Source organism: Cervus elaphus, chromosome 5 (genome assembly GCF_910594005.1).
Source record: "Cervus elaphus chromosome 5, mCerEla1.1, whole genome shotgun sequence".
In the NCBI taxonomy this organism is placed as follows: Eukaryota; Metazoa; Chordata; class Mammalia; order Artiodactyla; family Cervidae; genus Cervus; species Cervus elaphus.
In genome coordinates, this window is record NC_057819.1 from 118,633,101 (window position 1) to 118,650,598 (window position 17,498).

The following is a 17,498-nucleotide window of genomic DNA, read 5'->3' on the forward strand; positions in this document are numbered from 1 at the left end:
GTCCTGTCCGACTCTGTGCGACCCCATAGACGGCAGCCCACCAGGCTCCCCCGTCCCTGGGATTCTCCAGGCAAGAACACTGGAGTGGGTTGCCATTTCCTTCTCCAATGTGTGAAAGTGAAGTTGCTCAGTCGTGTCGGACTCTTCGCGACCCCGTGGACTGCAGCCTACCAGGCTCCTCCGTCCATGGAATTTTCCAGGCAAAAGTACTGGAGTGGGTTGCCATTGCCTTCTCCGTTAAGTGTTGGGGGTGGAACAAAATGAGTAAAAGGGATCAATTGTATGATGACAGATGGAAACAAAATTTTTGGTAGTGAGCATACTGTAGCATATATTAAAGTAGAAATATACTGTTGTACACGTGAAGCATGCAATGCTATAGATGAGTGTTACCTCAATACAAAATAAAATGTTTTTTCATTTATTTTTATTAGTTGGAGGCTAATTACAATATTGTAGTGGTTTTTGTCATACATTGACATGAATCAGCCATGGCTTTACATGTATTCCGCATTTAAAAAAATCTAAAGGGTAGAAGCCACTAAATTTTTTCAGCCTTTTTTCTGCTTATCAGTATTAGTATGAACACTGTGCAGGGTTTGTATCTAAAATAGGTGTTGTTTGGACTAGCTGGATAACCAGGGGTAGGGATGGGGATATGTGGGTCCATTAGGGCTGGTTAGCATTGTCAAGGTATCAATGGATAGCATATTGGTTGACTGGGTTTTCATAATTATGTGAAATAGACTCATTAACTTTCTCATGGTCCATAACTTTGAGCACCTTTCCTTTTTCCTATATCTATCAAGAACTGAGTACCTAACTCTGTCCTTTGCACTTTATAATAAACATTGAAAAAGCAGGGACTGTGTCTTACTTACTTTTGAGTCCTTGGTGCCTAGCATAGTTCTTGGCACTAATATACTCTCAGTAATTGTTGGTGGCCTCATAGAATGAGTTTGGAAGCTTACCTTCATCTGCAATTTTCTGGAAGAGTTTGAGTAAGATAGGTGTTAGCTCTTCTCTAAATTTTTGGTAGAATTCAGCTGTGAAGCCATCTGGTCCTGGGCTTTTGTTTGCTGGAAGATTTTTGATTACAGTTTCAATTTCCTTGCTTGTGATGGGTCTGTTAAGATCTTCTATTTCTTCCTGGTTCAGTTTTGGAAAGTTATACTTTTCTAAGAATTTGTCCATTTCATCCAAGTTGTCCATTTTATTGGCATAGAGCTGCTGGTAGTAGTCTCTGATGATCCTTTGTATTTCAGTGTTGTCTGTTGTGATCTCTCCATTTTCATTTCTAATTTTGTTAATTTGGTTCTTCTCTGTTTCTTAATGAGTCTTGCTAATGGTTTGTCAATTTTGTTTATCTTTTCAAAAAACCAGCTTTTAGCTTTGTTGATTTTTGCTATGGTCTCTTTAGTTTCTTTTGCATTTATTTCTGCCCTGATTTTTAAGATTTCTTTCCTTCTGCTAACCCTGCGGTTCTTCATTTCTTCCTTCTCTAATTGCTTTAGGTGTAGAGTTAGGTTATTTATTTGGCTTTTTTCTTGTTTCTTGATGTAAGCCTGTATTGCTATGAACCTTCCCCTTAGCACTGCTTTTACAGTGTCCCATAGGTTTTGGGTTGTTGTGTTTTCATTTTCATTCATTTCTATACATATTTTGATTTCTTTTTTGATTTCTTCTATGATTTGTTGGTTATTCAGAAGCGTGTTATTTAGCTTCCATATATTTGAATTTTTAACAATTTTTTTCCTGTAATTGAGATCTAATCTTACTGCACTGTGGTCAGAAAAGATGACTGGAATGATTTCAATTTTTTTGAATTTTCCAAGACCAGATTTATGGCCCAGGATGTGATCTATTCTGGAGAAGGTTCCGTGTGCACTTGAGAAAAAGGTGAAGTTGATTGTTTTGGGGTGAAATGTCCTATAGATATCAATTAGGTCTAGCTGGTCCATTGTGTCATTTAAGGTTTGTGTTTCCTTGTTAATTTTCTGTTTAGTTGATCTATCCATAGTTGTGATTGGGGTATTAAAGTCTCCCACTATTATTGTGTTACTATTAATTTCCTCTTTTATACTTGTTAGTGTTTGCCGTACATATTGCGGTGCTCCTATGTTGGGTGCATATATAATTGTTATATCTTCTTCTTGGATTGATCCTTTGATCATTATGTAGTGTCCTTCTTTGTCTTTTTTCACATCCTTTATTTTAAAGTCTATTTTATCTGATATGAGTATTGCGACTCCTGCTTTCTTTTGTTCTCCGTTTGCATGAAATATTTTTTTCCAGCCCTTCACTTTTAGTCTGTATGTGTCTCGTGTTTTGAGGTGGGTCTCTTGTAGACAGCATATATAGGGGTCTTGTTTTTGTATCCACTCAGCCAATCTTTGTCTTTTGGTTGGGGCATTCAACCCATTTACATTTAAGGTAATTATTGATAGGTGTGGTCCCGTTGCCATTTACTTTGTTGTTTTGGGTTCACGTTTATACAACATTTCTGCATTTCCTGTCTAGAGAAGATCCTTTAGCATTTGTTGAAGAGCTGGTTTGGTGGTGCTGAATTCTCTCAGCTTTTGCTTATCTGTAAAGCCTTTGAATTCTCCTTCATATCTGAATGAGATCCTTGCTGGATACAGTAATCTAGATTGTAGGTTATTCTCTTTCATTACTTTCAGTACGTCCTGCCATTCCCTTCTGGCCTGGAGGGTTTCTATTGATAGATCAGCTGTTATCCTTATGGGGATCCCTTTGTGTGTTATTTGTTGTTTCTCCCTTGCTGCTTTTAATATTTGTTCTTTGTATTTGATCTTTGTTAATTTGATTAATATGTGTCTTGGGGTGTTTCGCCTTGGGTTTATCCTGTTTGGGACTCTCTGGGTTTCTTGGACTTGGGTGGCTATTTCCTTCCCCATTTTAGGGACGTTTTCAGCTATTATCTCCTCGAGTGTCTTCTCATGGCCTTTCTTTTTGTCTTCTTCTTCTGGAACTCCTATGATTCGAATGTTGGGGCGTTTCACATTGTCCCAGAGGTCCCTGAGGTTGTCCTCATTTCTTTTGATTCTTTTTTCTTTTTTCCTCTCTGCTTCATTTATATCCATCATTTTATCTTCTACCTCACTTATCCTATCTTCTGCCTCTGTTATTCTACTCTTGGTTCCCTCCAAAGTGTTTTTGATCTCATTCATTGCATTATTCATTTTTAATTGACTTTTTTATTTCTTCTAGGTCTTTATTTAAACATTTCTTGTATCTTTTCAATCTTTGTTTCCAGGCTATTTATCTGTAACTCCATTTTGTTTTCAAGATTTTGGATCATTTTTATTATCATTATTCTAAATTCTTTTTCAGGTAGATTCCCTATCTCCTCCTCTTTTGTTTGACTTGGTGGGCATTTTTCATGTTCCTTTACCTGTTGGGTATTTCTTTGCCTTTTCATCTTGTTTAGATTGCTGTGTCTGGAGTGGGCTTTCTGTATTCTGGAGGTCTGTGGTTCCTTTTTATTGTGGAGGATTAACCCAGTGGGTGGGGTTAGATGATTGGCTTGTCAAGGTTTCCTGGTTAGGGAAGCTTGCGTCAGTGTTCTGGTGCATGGAATTTGATTTCTTCTCTCTGGAGAGCAATGGAGTGCCCAGTAATGAGTTTTGAGATGGGTCTATGTGTTAGGTGTGACCTTGGGCAGCCTGTATGTTGACGTTCAGGGCTATGTTCCTGCGTTGCTGGAGAATTTGCGTGGTATGTCTTGCTCTAAAACTTATTGGCTCTTGGGTGGTGGTTGGTTTCAGTGTAGGTATGGAGGCTTTTGGACAGTCACTTATTACTTAAAGTTCCATGTAGTCAGGAGTTTTCTGGTGTTCTCAGGTTATGGGCTTAAGTCTCCTGCCTCTGGATTTCAGTTTTATTCTTCCTGTAGTCTCGGGACTTCTCCAACTATACAGCACTGATAAGAAAACTTCTAGGTTAATGGTGAAAAGATTCTCCCCCGTTAGGGACACCCAGAGAGGTTCACAGAGTTACATGAAGAAGAGGAGAGGGAGGAGGGAGATAGAGATGAGCAGGAGGAGAAAAAGGGGGACTCAAGAGGAGAGAGACAGATCTACGCAGCTGTCTGTTCCCAGAGTGTTCTCTGTAGCCCAGTCACCTACAAAGATTCACAGAATTGGATTGGGAAGAGAAGGGGAAAGGAGGAAATAGAGGTGTTCTGAGGTAGAAAAAGGAGAGTCAAGATTGGGAGAGAATAATCTTCGGTTTAAAAATAGGGCTTCTTTTTTTTTTGTAAGGTTATAGTGTATTGAAAATGAAAATTAAGGAGTAGTAGAGGAGGAGTACTAGAGGACTTTAAAAGAAGTAAGAGAAAAAGAAAAATAGAAAATAGAAAAGAAAAAGGAAAGAAAAAAAAAGAAGAAAAAAGAAAAAAAAAGAGAAAAAAAAATTTTTTTTTCTCCCTAATTAAAAAAATCATAAAAATCTATGGAAATGAAAGTTAAGGAGTAATGGGGGAGTAATAGGGGATTTTAAAGGAAAATAAAAGAGAAAAAAAAAAAAAAGTAAAATTATATCTAGGAGTTTCTCTGGAGCTGTTGCGGTCAGTGTGGGTTCGGCTCAGTTTCAGATAGCTCCTCGTTCCAGCTTACACTTCTCGATATCTACAGGCCCCTTCCGGTGTAGTCGGTGTTTTCTAGAGGGATTTTAATCTGTTGCACCAGTCCCTTCTGAAGCGGTTCCCTTTGTTTATTTGGCTTCTGTTTGCCGGTCTCTTCCGCGCCTAATTTCTGCCCTGACACAGGCGGGCGGAGGTGGACTCTTATTCAGGTAGCTAGTTCCGTCGCTCTGAGGGGAGGGGCTGACGCTGCAGGGAGGGGCTGGCGCTATGGGGGCGGGCTTGCGCCGCGGGGACGGGCTGGCGCTGCCGGGAGGGGCCGACGCCGCTTTCTCAGTCTGCGCTGCTCAGGCTCCCGGCTGTTGTATATGGAGCGCGCCCCGCGCTGCGCGAGGTTCCAGCCCTCGGGTGTTCCACAAAAGCGCGGAACGAAAAGCTGCGCCTGCTCTCTGTGCCTTCCCCGTCAGAGCGGTCCAGGCAGCGAGGGGCTTGGTGGGCACACTCTCCCCAGGTGTGGCGCGCCCACTCCCTTCCGCGGACCCAGTCTCAGTTTCCTCTGGCGCCAATCGGGTGCCTGCGCCTTCCGCCCTGCCCGTCCCCAGCCCCAGTCCCCGCCCGCGCCGGTCGGGTGCCTGCGCCCTGTGTCTCTCCGCGACCTTCCCCTCCCCCCTGCCTCCTGCCTCCTGCCTCAGGCGGGGCTGGGCTGGTCCGCAGACTGCGAGCTCTTCTCTGGATTTTCTCCGTCTCTTTGTTCTGCGAACGGCCGGCAGTGAGTTCGGGCCGGTTAATTTACTCTCTCTCTTTTGGTCTCCCACAGTTCAAGTTGGGAACTCACAGAAGCTCCCTCCGATTGTCCTCAGGGCACTCAGCCCCGGACCCTACCCCAAGCAATGCCGCCTAAGACTCCCTTCCCGGGACGGATGTCTGTCCTTAGCTCTTTTGTCTCACTTTTTGTCTTTTATATTTTGTCCTACCTCCTTTCGAAGACAATGGGCTGCTTTTCTGGGTGCCTGATGACCTCAGCTAGCGATCAGAAGTCGTTTTGCAAAGTTTGCTCTGCATTCAGTTATTCTTTTGATGAATTTGTAGGAGAGAAAGTGGTCTCCCCGTCCTACTCCTCCGCCATCTTGGCGCCTCAGTAATTGTTGAAATGAAATGAAATGACCTAATTTAGAAAGACTCATCTAGGGGGACAGGCTATGTAGAAGAAATAAGCTGATGATTAAGTGAAGGGTAAGTGTATGTTTCATAGTTGTATTAAAATGTGAAGTTACATTTTACACAAAAGTATAATAGAATGTATCATTTCAACTTTTTATTTTACAGAAAATGGAATGGTGAAATTAGATGATTTTGTGAGTGCTGTCTCTAAAGAGCAAACTCTTCCTGAATATGACGGTAGGTAGGAAATTTATTTTAAAGTCATTTGAGGAAAGAGCAGTTAGGTTGAGGAGAATTAGGTTCAACTGAACTGAATTTGCTTTTTTTGTGTACTAATAGTTCCAAAACCCTTGACAAGCCATTTGGCATTTTTAAAAAACTTTATGTATCAGGGTACTAAGAACTAACTTACTTACTTCACAGAATTATTATGTGGATTTTATGAACTGGAGAGAGCTATACCCATGTACAGTAATGGTAATGATAATGAGGAGATCAAATAGGTAATTAGCTCCATTGTTAGCTATTGATGAATGACTTACTTCTTTAAAGAGGAACTTGTTTGAATAAAATACTTTGGTTTTTCTTAGCTTTAGAACATTAAAAAAGAAACAGTTCTATTGAGGTAAAATTTACATACATAAAATCTCCCATGCACTGATTTACAAATTTATAGTCATATCACAATCTAGTTTTTTTATTATTTGCAGTGTTTTAATTTTTTATATAAATAATTTTTTTCTGTGAGATTAAAAAGCAATGAAAGTTATGAAGGCATGCTGTTTTATTTCCTTCTGTTTATTCATATGCTTAAAAAGAAGTGAACTTTCTGTCTCTTCCTAAAAGATTTCTCAGATAAGAAAAAATTAATCCAAAGGAAGATACTTCCTTTTATACCTAGATGAAGAATCTCATGTTAAAAGCTATATTATCATTTGTCATTTCTGATGAATGTAAGTGCTTAAATCTCTGGATTCCTTGAAGATGCTATTAGTATATAGATTTCTTGAATGCTTCACCATGCAATCATTCATTCACAAATTCAATCATTCTTTCATTGCTATTTTGTGAAGTAGTGTCTGTCTTGGTCACAAACTCTCACATCCATATCTGACTACTGGAAAAACCATAACTTTGACCAAATGGACCTTTGTTGGCAAAGTAATGTCTCTGCTTTTTAATATGTTGTCTAGGTTGGTCATCACTTTTCTTCCAAGGAACAAGCATCTTTTAACTTCATGGCTGGAGTCACCATCTGCAGTGATTTTGGAGCCCCCCCGGAAAATAAAGTCTGTCACTGTTTCCATTGTTTCCCCATCTATTTGCCATGCAGTGATGGGACCAGATGCCATGATCTTAGTTTTCTGAATGTTGAGTTTTAAGCCAACTTTCTCACTCTCTTTTTTCACTTTCATCAAAAGGCTCTTTAGTTCTTCTTCGCTTTCTGCCGTAAGGGTGGTATCATCTGCACCTCTGAGGTTATTGATATTTCTCCTGGCAATCTTTATTCCCGCTTGTGCTTCATCTATATACCAGTTATACCTACATACCTATACCAGTTAAATAAAAATTACCCATCCTTGACCCTCCAGCTCTGGAAATCATCATTCTACAATACTTTTTGTTTCTGTGAATTTGTTCACTTGAGATACCCTAGTAGAATCATATAGCATTTGTCTTTCTGTGACTGGCTTATTTTGTTTATAATAATGCCCTCAAAATCTGTGTTGTAGCATGTGTCAGAATTTCCTTCCTTTTTCATGCTGAATAATATTCCACTGTGTGTGTACACCACATTTTGCTTATTCATTTGTCAGTGCACACGTGTGTTTCTTCCACCACTTGGCTGTTGTGAATAGTGCTGCTATACAAATGGGTATGCAAATACCTCATTAGGCTGCTACTTTGATTCTTTTAGCTATATACCCAGAAGTAGACACAATCCAGTTTGTAACATTTCTATCAGTACTGAAAATTCTTTCATGCCCATTTGTAATTAATCTTCACCCCATCCCTAGACAACCACTAATTTGCTTTCAGGCTCTATGATTGTGCCTTTTTTTGACAGTTAATACAAATTAAATCATATAACATGTCTTTTATACTTGGCTTCCTTCATTTTGCATAATGTTTTTAAGGTTAATTCATGTTGTAGTAAGTATCAATAGTTCATTCCTTTTTATGGATAAATTCATATTACAGTTTATAGATATACTCTGTTTTGTTGATGGTTGACAAGTTCATAGACATTTGACTTTTTAAATTTGTGACTTTTATCAGTAGTAATGAAATTAATATTTGCATACATGTCTTTCTGTGGACATATGCTTTTATTTCTCATGGGTAAATTCCTAGGAGAAAGATTGTTAGTCTGTATAGTAAATTTATGTTTAGGTTTTTAACAAATTGCCAAACTGTTTTCCAAAGTGGCTATAACATTTTCTTTCTCAGCAGCAATGTATAAAGATTCTAGTTTCTTCACATCTTTGTCAACACTTGTTTTTTTTGTAAATTTTAACTATTATAATAAGTGTGTAGTGGTATCTCATTTTGCTTTTAAGTTTCATTTCTCTAATGACTAATAATATTGAGTATTTTTGTATATGCTTGCTAGCCATCCAGGTGTCTTTGGTAAAGTATATATTCAAATCTTTTGCCCATTTTTAGAATTCCATTTTGATTTATCTATATTATTTTAGAGTGTATCTCTTTTTGGTGGTTACTTCAGGTATTATATATACATAACTTATACAGTCTACTGATGTCATTATTTTACCAGTTCAAATGAAGTATGGAAATACTGTCTATCCTTACGTCCCTTTACCCTCCCCTATGTATGATATAATTGTCTTAAATATATCCTTTACATATATTTAAAAGCATACTGGACAGTTTTATAATTTTTGCTTCAACCATCAAATGTGATTTAAAAACTTAAGAGAAGGAAAGCCTACTATATTTACCCATATTTTGGCCTACCATTTTTTTATTCTTCCTTCCTGATACTCCAGAGTTCTTTGTTTTATCCTTTTCTTTCTGTTTAAACATCTTCCATTTAACCATTCATCAGTTTACTGTCAACAGATTCTCTTCATTTTCTTCCATCTGAGAACATCTTGATTTTCCCTTAATTCCTGAAGGATATTTTTTTTCTAAGTGTGAATTTGGGGTTGACAGTTCTTTTCTTTCAGCACTTGAAAAATATGGTGCCACTTCTTTCTGGTGTCCATGGTTTCTGAGGGAAATCTTCATTAGGTTTTTTCCCCCCTATAGGTAAGTTGTCATTTTTCTTTAGCTACTTTTTTTTCCATTTATTTTTATTAGTTGGAGGCTAATTACTTTACAATATTGTAGTGGTTTTTGCCATACATTGACATGAATCAGCCATGGATTTACATGTATTCCCCATCCCAATCCCCCCTCCCACCTCCCTCCCCAGTGCACCATCCCCAAGCACCCTGTCTCATGCATCCAACCTGGGCTGGTGATCTGTTTCACCCTTGATAATATACATGTTTCAATGCTGTTCTCTCTAAACATCCCACCCTCGCCTTCTCCCACAGAGTCCAAAAGTCTGTTCTGTACATCTGTGTCTCTTTTTCTGTTTTGCATATAGGGTTATCGTTACCATCTTTCTAAGTTCCATATATATGCGTTAGTATACTGAATTGGTCTTTATCTTTCTGGCTTACTTCACTCTGTATGATGGGCTCCAGTTTCATCCATCTCATTAGAACTGATTCAAATTTTTTTCTCTGTGTTTACTTATGATGTGTCTTGACATGGTTTTCTTTAGCTTTATCCTGTTTGAGTTTCATGTATTTTCTTGGATCTGTAGGTTCACATCTGTTGCTAAAAATTTGGAAATTGTTTAGCCATTATTTCTTTGAGTACCTTTTAGGCCATGTTGTCTCTCTTTTCTTCTAAGACTCTGATTTTACGATGTTAGATCATTTTTTTATACTGCTTCAGGTCCCTGAGACTCTATTCTTTTTTATTTCAATCTATTTTCTTTATACCAGACCACCTGACCTGCCTCTTGAGAAACCTATGTGCAGGTCAGGAAGCAACAGTTAGAACTGGACATGGAACAACAGACTGGTTCCAAATAGGAAAAGGAGTACGTCAAGGCTGTATATTGTCATCCTGCTTATTTAACTTATATGTAGAATACATCATGATAAACACTGGGCTGGAAGAAGCACAAGCTGGAATCAAGATTGCCGGGAGAAATATCAATAACCTCAGATACGCAGATGACACCACCCTTATGGCAGAAAGTGAAGAGGAACTAAAAAGCCTCTTGATGAAAGTGAAAGAGGAGAGTGAAAAAGTTGGCTTAAAGCTCAACATTCAGAAAACTAAGATCATGGCATCTGGTCCCATCACTTCATGGGAAATAGATGGGGAAACAGTGGGAACAGTGTAAGACTTTATTTTTTTGGGCTCCAAAATCACTGCAGATGGTGATTGCAGCCATGAAATTAAAAGACGCTTACTCCTTGGAAGGAAAGTTATGACCAGCCTAGATAGCATTTTAAAAAGCAGAGACATTACTTTGTCAACAAAGGTCTGTCTAGTCAAGGCTATGGCTTTTCTAGTAGTCATGTATAGATGTGAGAGTTGGACTGTGAAGAAAGCTGAGTGCCAAAAAATTGATGCTTTTGAACTGTGGTGTTGGAGAAGACTCTTGAGAGTCCCTAGGACTGCAAGGAGATCCAACCAGTCCATCCTAAAGGAGATCAGTCCTGGGTGTTCATTGGAAGGGCTGATGTTGAAGCTGAAACTACAATTCTTTGGCCACCTCATGCGAAGAGCTGACTCATTGGAAAAGACCCTGATGCTGGGAGGGGTTGGGGGCAGGAGAAGGGGACGACAGAGGATGAGATGGCTGGATGGCATCACCGACTCGATGGACATGAGTTTGAGTAAACTCTGGGAGTTGGTGATGGACAGGGAGGCCTGGTGTGCTGCGATTCATGGGGTCACAAAGAGTCGGACACGACTGAGTGACTGAACTGAACTGATTTTCTTTATGTTGTTCATTGGGTGATTTTGCTGTCTTTCAGTTCATTGATTCTTCTCTTTTCTCCACGTATTTCATACTCTGATTTTATAACTTATTAATGTTCATATTATTAAAGATTCTGACAATGCTTTTCATATATAACATTTGTGAAATATTTAATATTTTGTTGGTATGTTAAAACCAAAATTCATCTTACTATTGGTGTTTTCTTTTTGACGTATATTTAATACTTATTTGCATACTGCTTTATTTTCAGTGTTGACTGATGTCATTAAAGCTATTGATAAAATTAAAGATGAAAATATTGATTATGGGGATCTGAACACTTGTCTTCAAAATTTAGGAGTTTACCTTTCTAAGCCAGAATTTCAGAAGATCACAGAGTTGACTGAAGTTGGTGGTAAGTGACATGTTGTCAGGAAAACTGGCTTGATATATCTGAAAAGAGGATGAGTTTGCTATTCTTTTCCTCAGAGTGATGACTTTACAGATTATATTGGAAAAAAAGTCCATTAAAGTTAAGCAAATACAGAAAAGTACAAAAATACTCAAAAGTACAAGATTCTTAAAATCTCATTGTCCAGAAATAAGCAGTCTTAATAGTCTTTCAGACTATTTTTCCCCTAGGCAAAAATGTAAACAAAAAGAAAGTAGGGTTTGTGATTTTACTCTCTGATTGACACAAGTCAGGACTAAAGGCATTAAGTGGGACAAAGGACGACTTTATTACGTCAAAGCCCACAGTTCATAATAAAGGTACCAATTCTTTTAGGTGCCCCTAGAACATAGCAGCAACTTTCCTAAAGAGAAAGGTTGAGAGAGGTAGAGAAGTGTATATTGTTATAGATAAAATAATAATGACCATGAGTTGATATTTGCATCTAGGGAGTATACTTGGTGCTCATTGCCATTTACTTTCTATTTTGAATATATTTACAATTTTTCATAATAAAAAGTAAAAAGAAATAGAAACAAAAGTTAGAAAAAATTCACTTTCATCTATAAATCCAAGAAAATCATTTGCACTGATGTACAAGCAGACATGTTCAAGGCAACATTGATTTTAATGTGTGCCCAGTCACTCAGTCGTGTCTGACTCTTTGTGACACTATGGACTGTAGCCCTCCAGGCTCCTCTGTCCATGGAATTCTCCAGGCAAGAATACTGAATGGGTAGCCATTCCCTTCTCTTGGGGATTTTCCCAACCCAGGGATCAAACCTGGGTCTCTCATATTGCAGGCAGATTCTTCACCACCTGAACCACCAGAGAAGCCTTTCGTAATGAATATATGTCTCAAATATTTTTTTTTGTATGTATGTGTATGTGCTCAGTTGCTCAGTTGTGTCCAACTCTTTGCAACCCTATGAACTGTAGCCCGCCAAGCTCCTCTGTCCATGGGGATTCTCCAGTCTAGAATACTGGAATGGGTTGCCATGCCCTTCTCCAGGGAATCTTCCCAACCCAGGGATCAAACCCAGGTCTCCTGCATTGCAGGTGGATTCTTTACCATCTGAGCTACGGGGTATCAAATATAATAAAATAAAAGAACAGAATTTATTCCTTTAGAAAATTTATGTGTTCCTGTCAGGGAATGTAAATCTTAATTAACTCTGAATTCCCCCGGAATTTTTCAAGGTCTCACTTCTTTTGTCTCAATAGATTTGGCTAAGAATATAAAGTGATTTGGTGCTCTTTGAAGTAAACTACTCAAGAATATTTAGTCTTGAAAATAGAAAGTATACTGTGCTGTATTTTTTATAGTGTATTAGAATTTTTTTTTCTCAGTGGGGTAAGCAAAGGACTAGGATTATAAAAAACCCGCCATATTTATGTAAAATCTTTATATCAGGCCCTGGAAAATTCTTAGAAATGTTTTATTCATTATCATTGGGATATTATGAAGAATTTTTAAGGTATAAAGTTACTATTAAAATGTTTAATTGTTTCAGTAGCATGCTTGAGTAAAGATATTAGTATAAATGTTAGCCTGATGTAGAAGAAGTCAAGAATCAGGAGAGCTCTCTTCTAATTCCTGGTTTTGTATTATCTGTTGTGAAATCATATCATATATGCATGTTTTTTTAACATGTATAAATAGCATATTAATTCTTTGCCTACATATTTACTGAGTTGTTGCAAGGTCAAGTCAAGATAATATAAGTTTAAAGTTAAAAACGTTGTACACTTGTGACTAGAGGGATTTTTGATAAGCTTTCTTGGTGTTTTCAGGGCTTAGTTTTTGCCTGTAAATTGAACTGCTTTCCCCCCTTATACCCATATATCTTTAGTGGTTAGTATTAGCTGATGGATATAATGATGTTATCTCCCTGAATATATAACTTATTTTACATAATTTAGTATTTATCGCAATAAATCTTTAAGTTAATACTGAAGAAAATGTGTTCTTTTCCCTTTAGAAACAAAAAAAGTGAATTTTAAACAATTTGTTGATACTATGATGAGCAACACGGAACGCTTCTCTGAAAAATTAGGTAAGAATTTGTACTTTTTGTGGACTAAATAGTTTGACAGACTTCAGAAAAGTGTAATACACTGAAAGAGCCAGCTATCCTGAAGATCATCAGGCAAATAAATAGTTGGCTTACTGCTATGTTTGACCTTAATCATCTCTGTTACTGATTCCTAAATCTAGAAGACATTCCCTATGCAAATGAATTGAAAGCTATCATAATCTTACTACTCAACCTCACACCTCATTATACAGAGCTAGAATCATATATATGAAATCCATATTTTGGGAAGATTTTAAATGTTTTATTATTTTGGGAAAGTGATGCCATCTAGTGATCATAGCTGAGTACTATAATACAAAATTTCTGGTTTCAGCTGTTCATATTTTTTTCATCTTCCAATTTATTTGATAACATTTGTTGTGCCATTACTATGTATCAGATTATATGTTAAGCTGTGAGAGTGCTGAAGACACTGTTTGAAAATGAAAAAGACAGTCTTTGTAACTAAGAAGCTCACTGTAAAAAAATGTAAGGTCATATATGTATATTTTAAATGGAATGAAATTAGTACCTTAAAAATTGGTGCTAAAAGTAGGATTGTGTTATTTTGTGCCATATATTAGGAAATAGTGCACTTTAAGTAACAGCCATTTTTACCTTATATATCAATTTAATTTGTTTCCTGTATAAGGAAATCCAATTGATTAATTGGATAAAAGGATTATTTGCTGTCAGTCACTTTTCCTAGAAACTTCATTTTTAGATTATTTCCTTTCTAATTCTTTTTCTTTAAGTAATTTTAAAATTAAAGTAAATGCCAAGAGAAAAGAATTTTAGTAAAACCATTTCAAGCACTTTCAGTGACTGGATGTATATTTTTACATTGTGTACTCATTCAGATTTTATGTAAGCCATTCTGTGTGGTTATTCTGTGTTGATCATTCTGTGTGGCTGCTGTAGAATTTATTTTTGTTTTTATTCTTTTATCTTGATTTTTATTCATTTACTTTATTTTTTGTATTTTACAAGATGATGGCTATAATTACCTGTTCTATACAGTATAGCTTTGTTGCTGTCTATTTTATGCATAGAAGTTTGTATCTCTTAATTCCATTACAGCTATTTTGTCCTTTCCCTCTGTTCTTTCCTCTCCTCACTGGTAACCACTGATTTGTTTTTTATATATGTGAGTCTGGTTCTCTTTATTGTATACATTTATTTGTTTTATTTTATTTGATTCCACATAAAAGTGGTATCATACAGTATTTTTCTTTATCTGACTGATTTCACTAAGCATAGTATTCTCTAGGTGCATCCAAATGGCTGCAGTGGCAGAATTTGGTTCTTTTTATGGCTGAGTAATATTCCATTTTGTCAGAACTCTCCACTCTGACCCATCTGTCTTGGGTGGCCCTACACACCATGGCTCATAGTTTCATTGAGTTAGACAAGGCTGTGGTCTATGTGATCAGATTGCCGCACAATTGCACTCATCTCACACTCTAGCAAAGTAATGCTCAAAATTCTCCAAGCCAGGCTTCAACAGTACATGCACTGTGAACTTCCAGATGTTCAAGCTGGATTTAGAAAAGGCAGAACAGCAAGAGATACATTGCCAACATCCATTGGATCATCAAAAAGGAAAGAGAGTTCCAGAAAAACACCTACTTCTGCTTTATTGACTATGCCAAAGCCTTTGTGTGGATCACAACAAATGTGGACAATTCTTAAAGAGATGGGAATACCAGACCTCCTGACCATCGTCCTAAGAAATCTGTGTGCAGGTCAAAAAGCAACAGTCAGAACTGGATGTGAAACAACAGACTGGTTTCAAATCGGGAAAGGAGTACGTCAAGGCTGTATATTGTCACCCTGCTTATTTAACTTATATGCAGAGTACATCAAAGGAAATGCCAGGCTGGATGAAGAACAAGCTGGATTCAAGATTGCCGGAAGAAATATCAATAACCTCAGATGCGCAGATGACACCACCCTTATGGCAGAAAGCGAAGAAGAGCTAAAGAGCCTCTTGATGAAAATGAAAAAGGAGAGTGAGAAAGTTGGCTGAAAACTCAACATTCAGAAAACTAAGATCATGGCATCTGGTCCCATCACTTCGTGGCAAATAGATGGGGAAACAATGGAAGCAGTGAGAGACTTTATTTTTTTGGGCTCCAAAATTACTGTAGATGGTGACTCCAGCCATGAAATTAAAAGATGCTTGTTCCTTGGAAGAAAAGTTATGACCAACCTAGACAACATATTAAAAAGCAGAGACATTACTTTGCCAACAAAGACCCGTCTAGTTAAAGCTATGGTTTTTCCAGTAGTCATGTATGGATGTGAGAGTTGGACTATAAAAAAAGCTGAGCACAGAAGAATTGATGCTTTTGAACTGTGGTGTTGGAGAAGACTCTTGAGAGTCCCTTGGACTGCAAGGAGGTCCAACCAGTCCATCCTAAAGGAAATCAGTGAATATTCATTGGAAGGACTGATGCTGAAGCTGAAATTCCAATACTTTGGTCACCTGATGTGAAGAACTGACTCATCTTCAAAGACCCTGATACTGGGAAAGATTGAAGGCAGGAGGAGAAGGGGACAACAGAGGATGAGATGGTTGGATGGCATCACTGACTTGATGGACATGAGTTTGAGTAAACTCTGGGAGTTGGTGATGGACAGGGATGCCTGGTGTGCTATAGTCCATGGGGTCGCGAAGAGTCAGACACTATCGAGTGACTGAAATGAATTGAACTGAATATTCCATTGTGTGTGTGTGTGTGTTTGTGTATTTGTGTTTTCCTTTACAAATTCATTTGTTGATGGACACTTATGTTGCTTCCATATCTTGGTTATTATAAGTAGTGTTGTTATGAACATTGAGGTGTGTCTATCTTTTGAAATTAGTGTTTTTGGTTTTTCCAAATATATACCCAGGAGTGAAATTGCTGGACATATGGTTGTTCTGTTTTTAGCTTTTTGAAGAACCTTCTTACTGTTTTCCACAGTGGCTGCAACAAATTAGCTCCCTACCAGCAGTGTACAAGTATTCCTATTTCTCTACATCGTTGCTGATGTTTGTTATTTATGGACTTTTTGATGATAGCCATTCTGACAGGTGGGAGGTGATATCTCATTGTGGTTTTGATTTGTATTTCTCTAATAATTAGTGATGTTGAGCTTCTTTTCATGAATCTCTTAGCCATCTGTATATCTTCTTTGGAGAAATGTCTAGTTAGCGGGTATCAGGGGTGAGCTATGGTGGAGTGGCCACCCTCAAAGAACTGGGCTGCTTCTCATGTTGATAAGTAAGCTTCAGCAAATACATTATTTATGGATATTGTTAATTTAGCATTAAAATATATTTTATGTTTGAGGTTGAAGGTGAATCTGGCTATTCTTAGTCTACCATGTTGCCAGTTCTCTCTTTAAAAGCACTGTTCAGATTTTTGACCTTACCACTCCACACTGCATGTGTGCTCAGTTTCCTAGTTGTGTCTGACTCTTTGCAACCCCATAGACTGTAGCCCATCAGGCTCCTACTGTCCATGGAATTTTCCAGGCAAGAATACTGGAGCAGGTTGCCATTTCCTATTCCAGGTTATCTTCCTGGGATAACCTGGAAGGATAACCAGGGATCAAACCCGAGTCTTCTATGTCTCCTGTGTTGGCAGGTGAATTTTTTACCACTGAACCAGCTGGGAAGCCCTGCCACTCCATACTAGCTTTTTACAAAAAGTTAAATCTTGTCTTGCTAAATGCAGTGGTCAATTTTCTGTCTTTATCTTATTTATCTCTAGTAGGTTTTAACATGTTTTTCTTGAAAATTTCTCTCCCCCTGTCTTCTGTGACACTGTAGTTTCCTAATTTCCTTCTCATCTAATTGGCTTTTCCTTTTTCAAAAATTGAGATATAATTGACATATTGTGTAAGTTTAAGGTGTGTAATGTGTTGAAGTGGTACACTTTTTGCAGCAGGATTACCATCATAGTGTTAACTAACACCTCCACACATCACATTATTATTTCTTTTTTTGTGGTGAGAACATTTAAGATTTAGTCTCTTAACAACTTTCAAGTATACAGCACAATATTGTTTACCATAATCACTATGCTGTTCATTAGAACTCCAGGGCATACTAATCTAATTGCAAGCTAGTATCTTTTGACCAACATCTCCCTAGCTCCCTGACTCCTCAAGCCCTGGTAGCCACCATTCCCATTTTCTGTT

The 17,498-nt window shown here is 37.7% G+C and overlaps 1 protein-coding gene across 1 annotated transcript in view; it reads left to right on the forward strand.

Annotated features, from left to right (window-relative positions):
- Positions 1 to 17,498, forward strand: part of EFCAB13 (EF-hand calcium binding domain 13) — a 249,822-nt gene that overhangs the window by 59,351 nt on the left and 172,973 nt on the right. Inside the window, exons 11-13 of the mRNA XM_043900794.1 lie at positions 5,930 to 6,001; positions 11,050 to 11,193; positions 13,212 to 13,286. Coding sequence (XP_043756729.1) covers positions 5,930 to 6,001; positions 11,050 to 11,193; positions 13,212 to 13,286 — 291 coding nt within the window. The remainder of the gene's footprint in view (positions 1 to 5,929; positions 6,002 to 11,049; positions 11,194 to 13,211; positions 13,287 to 17,498) is intronic.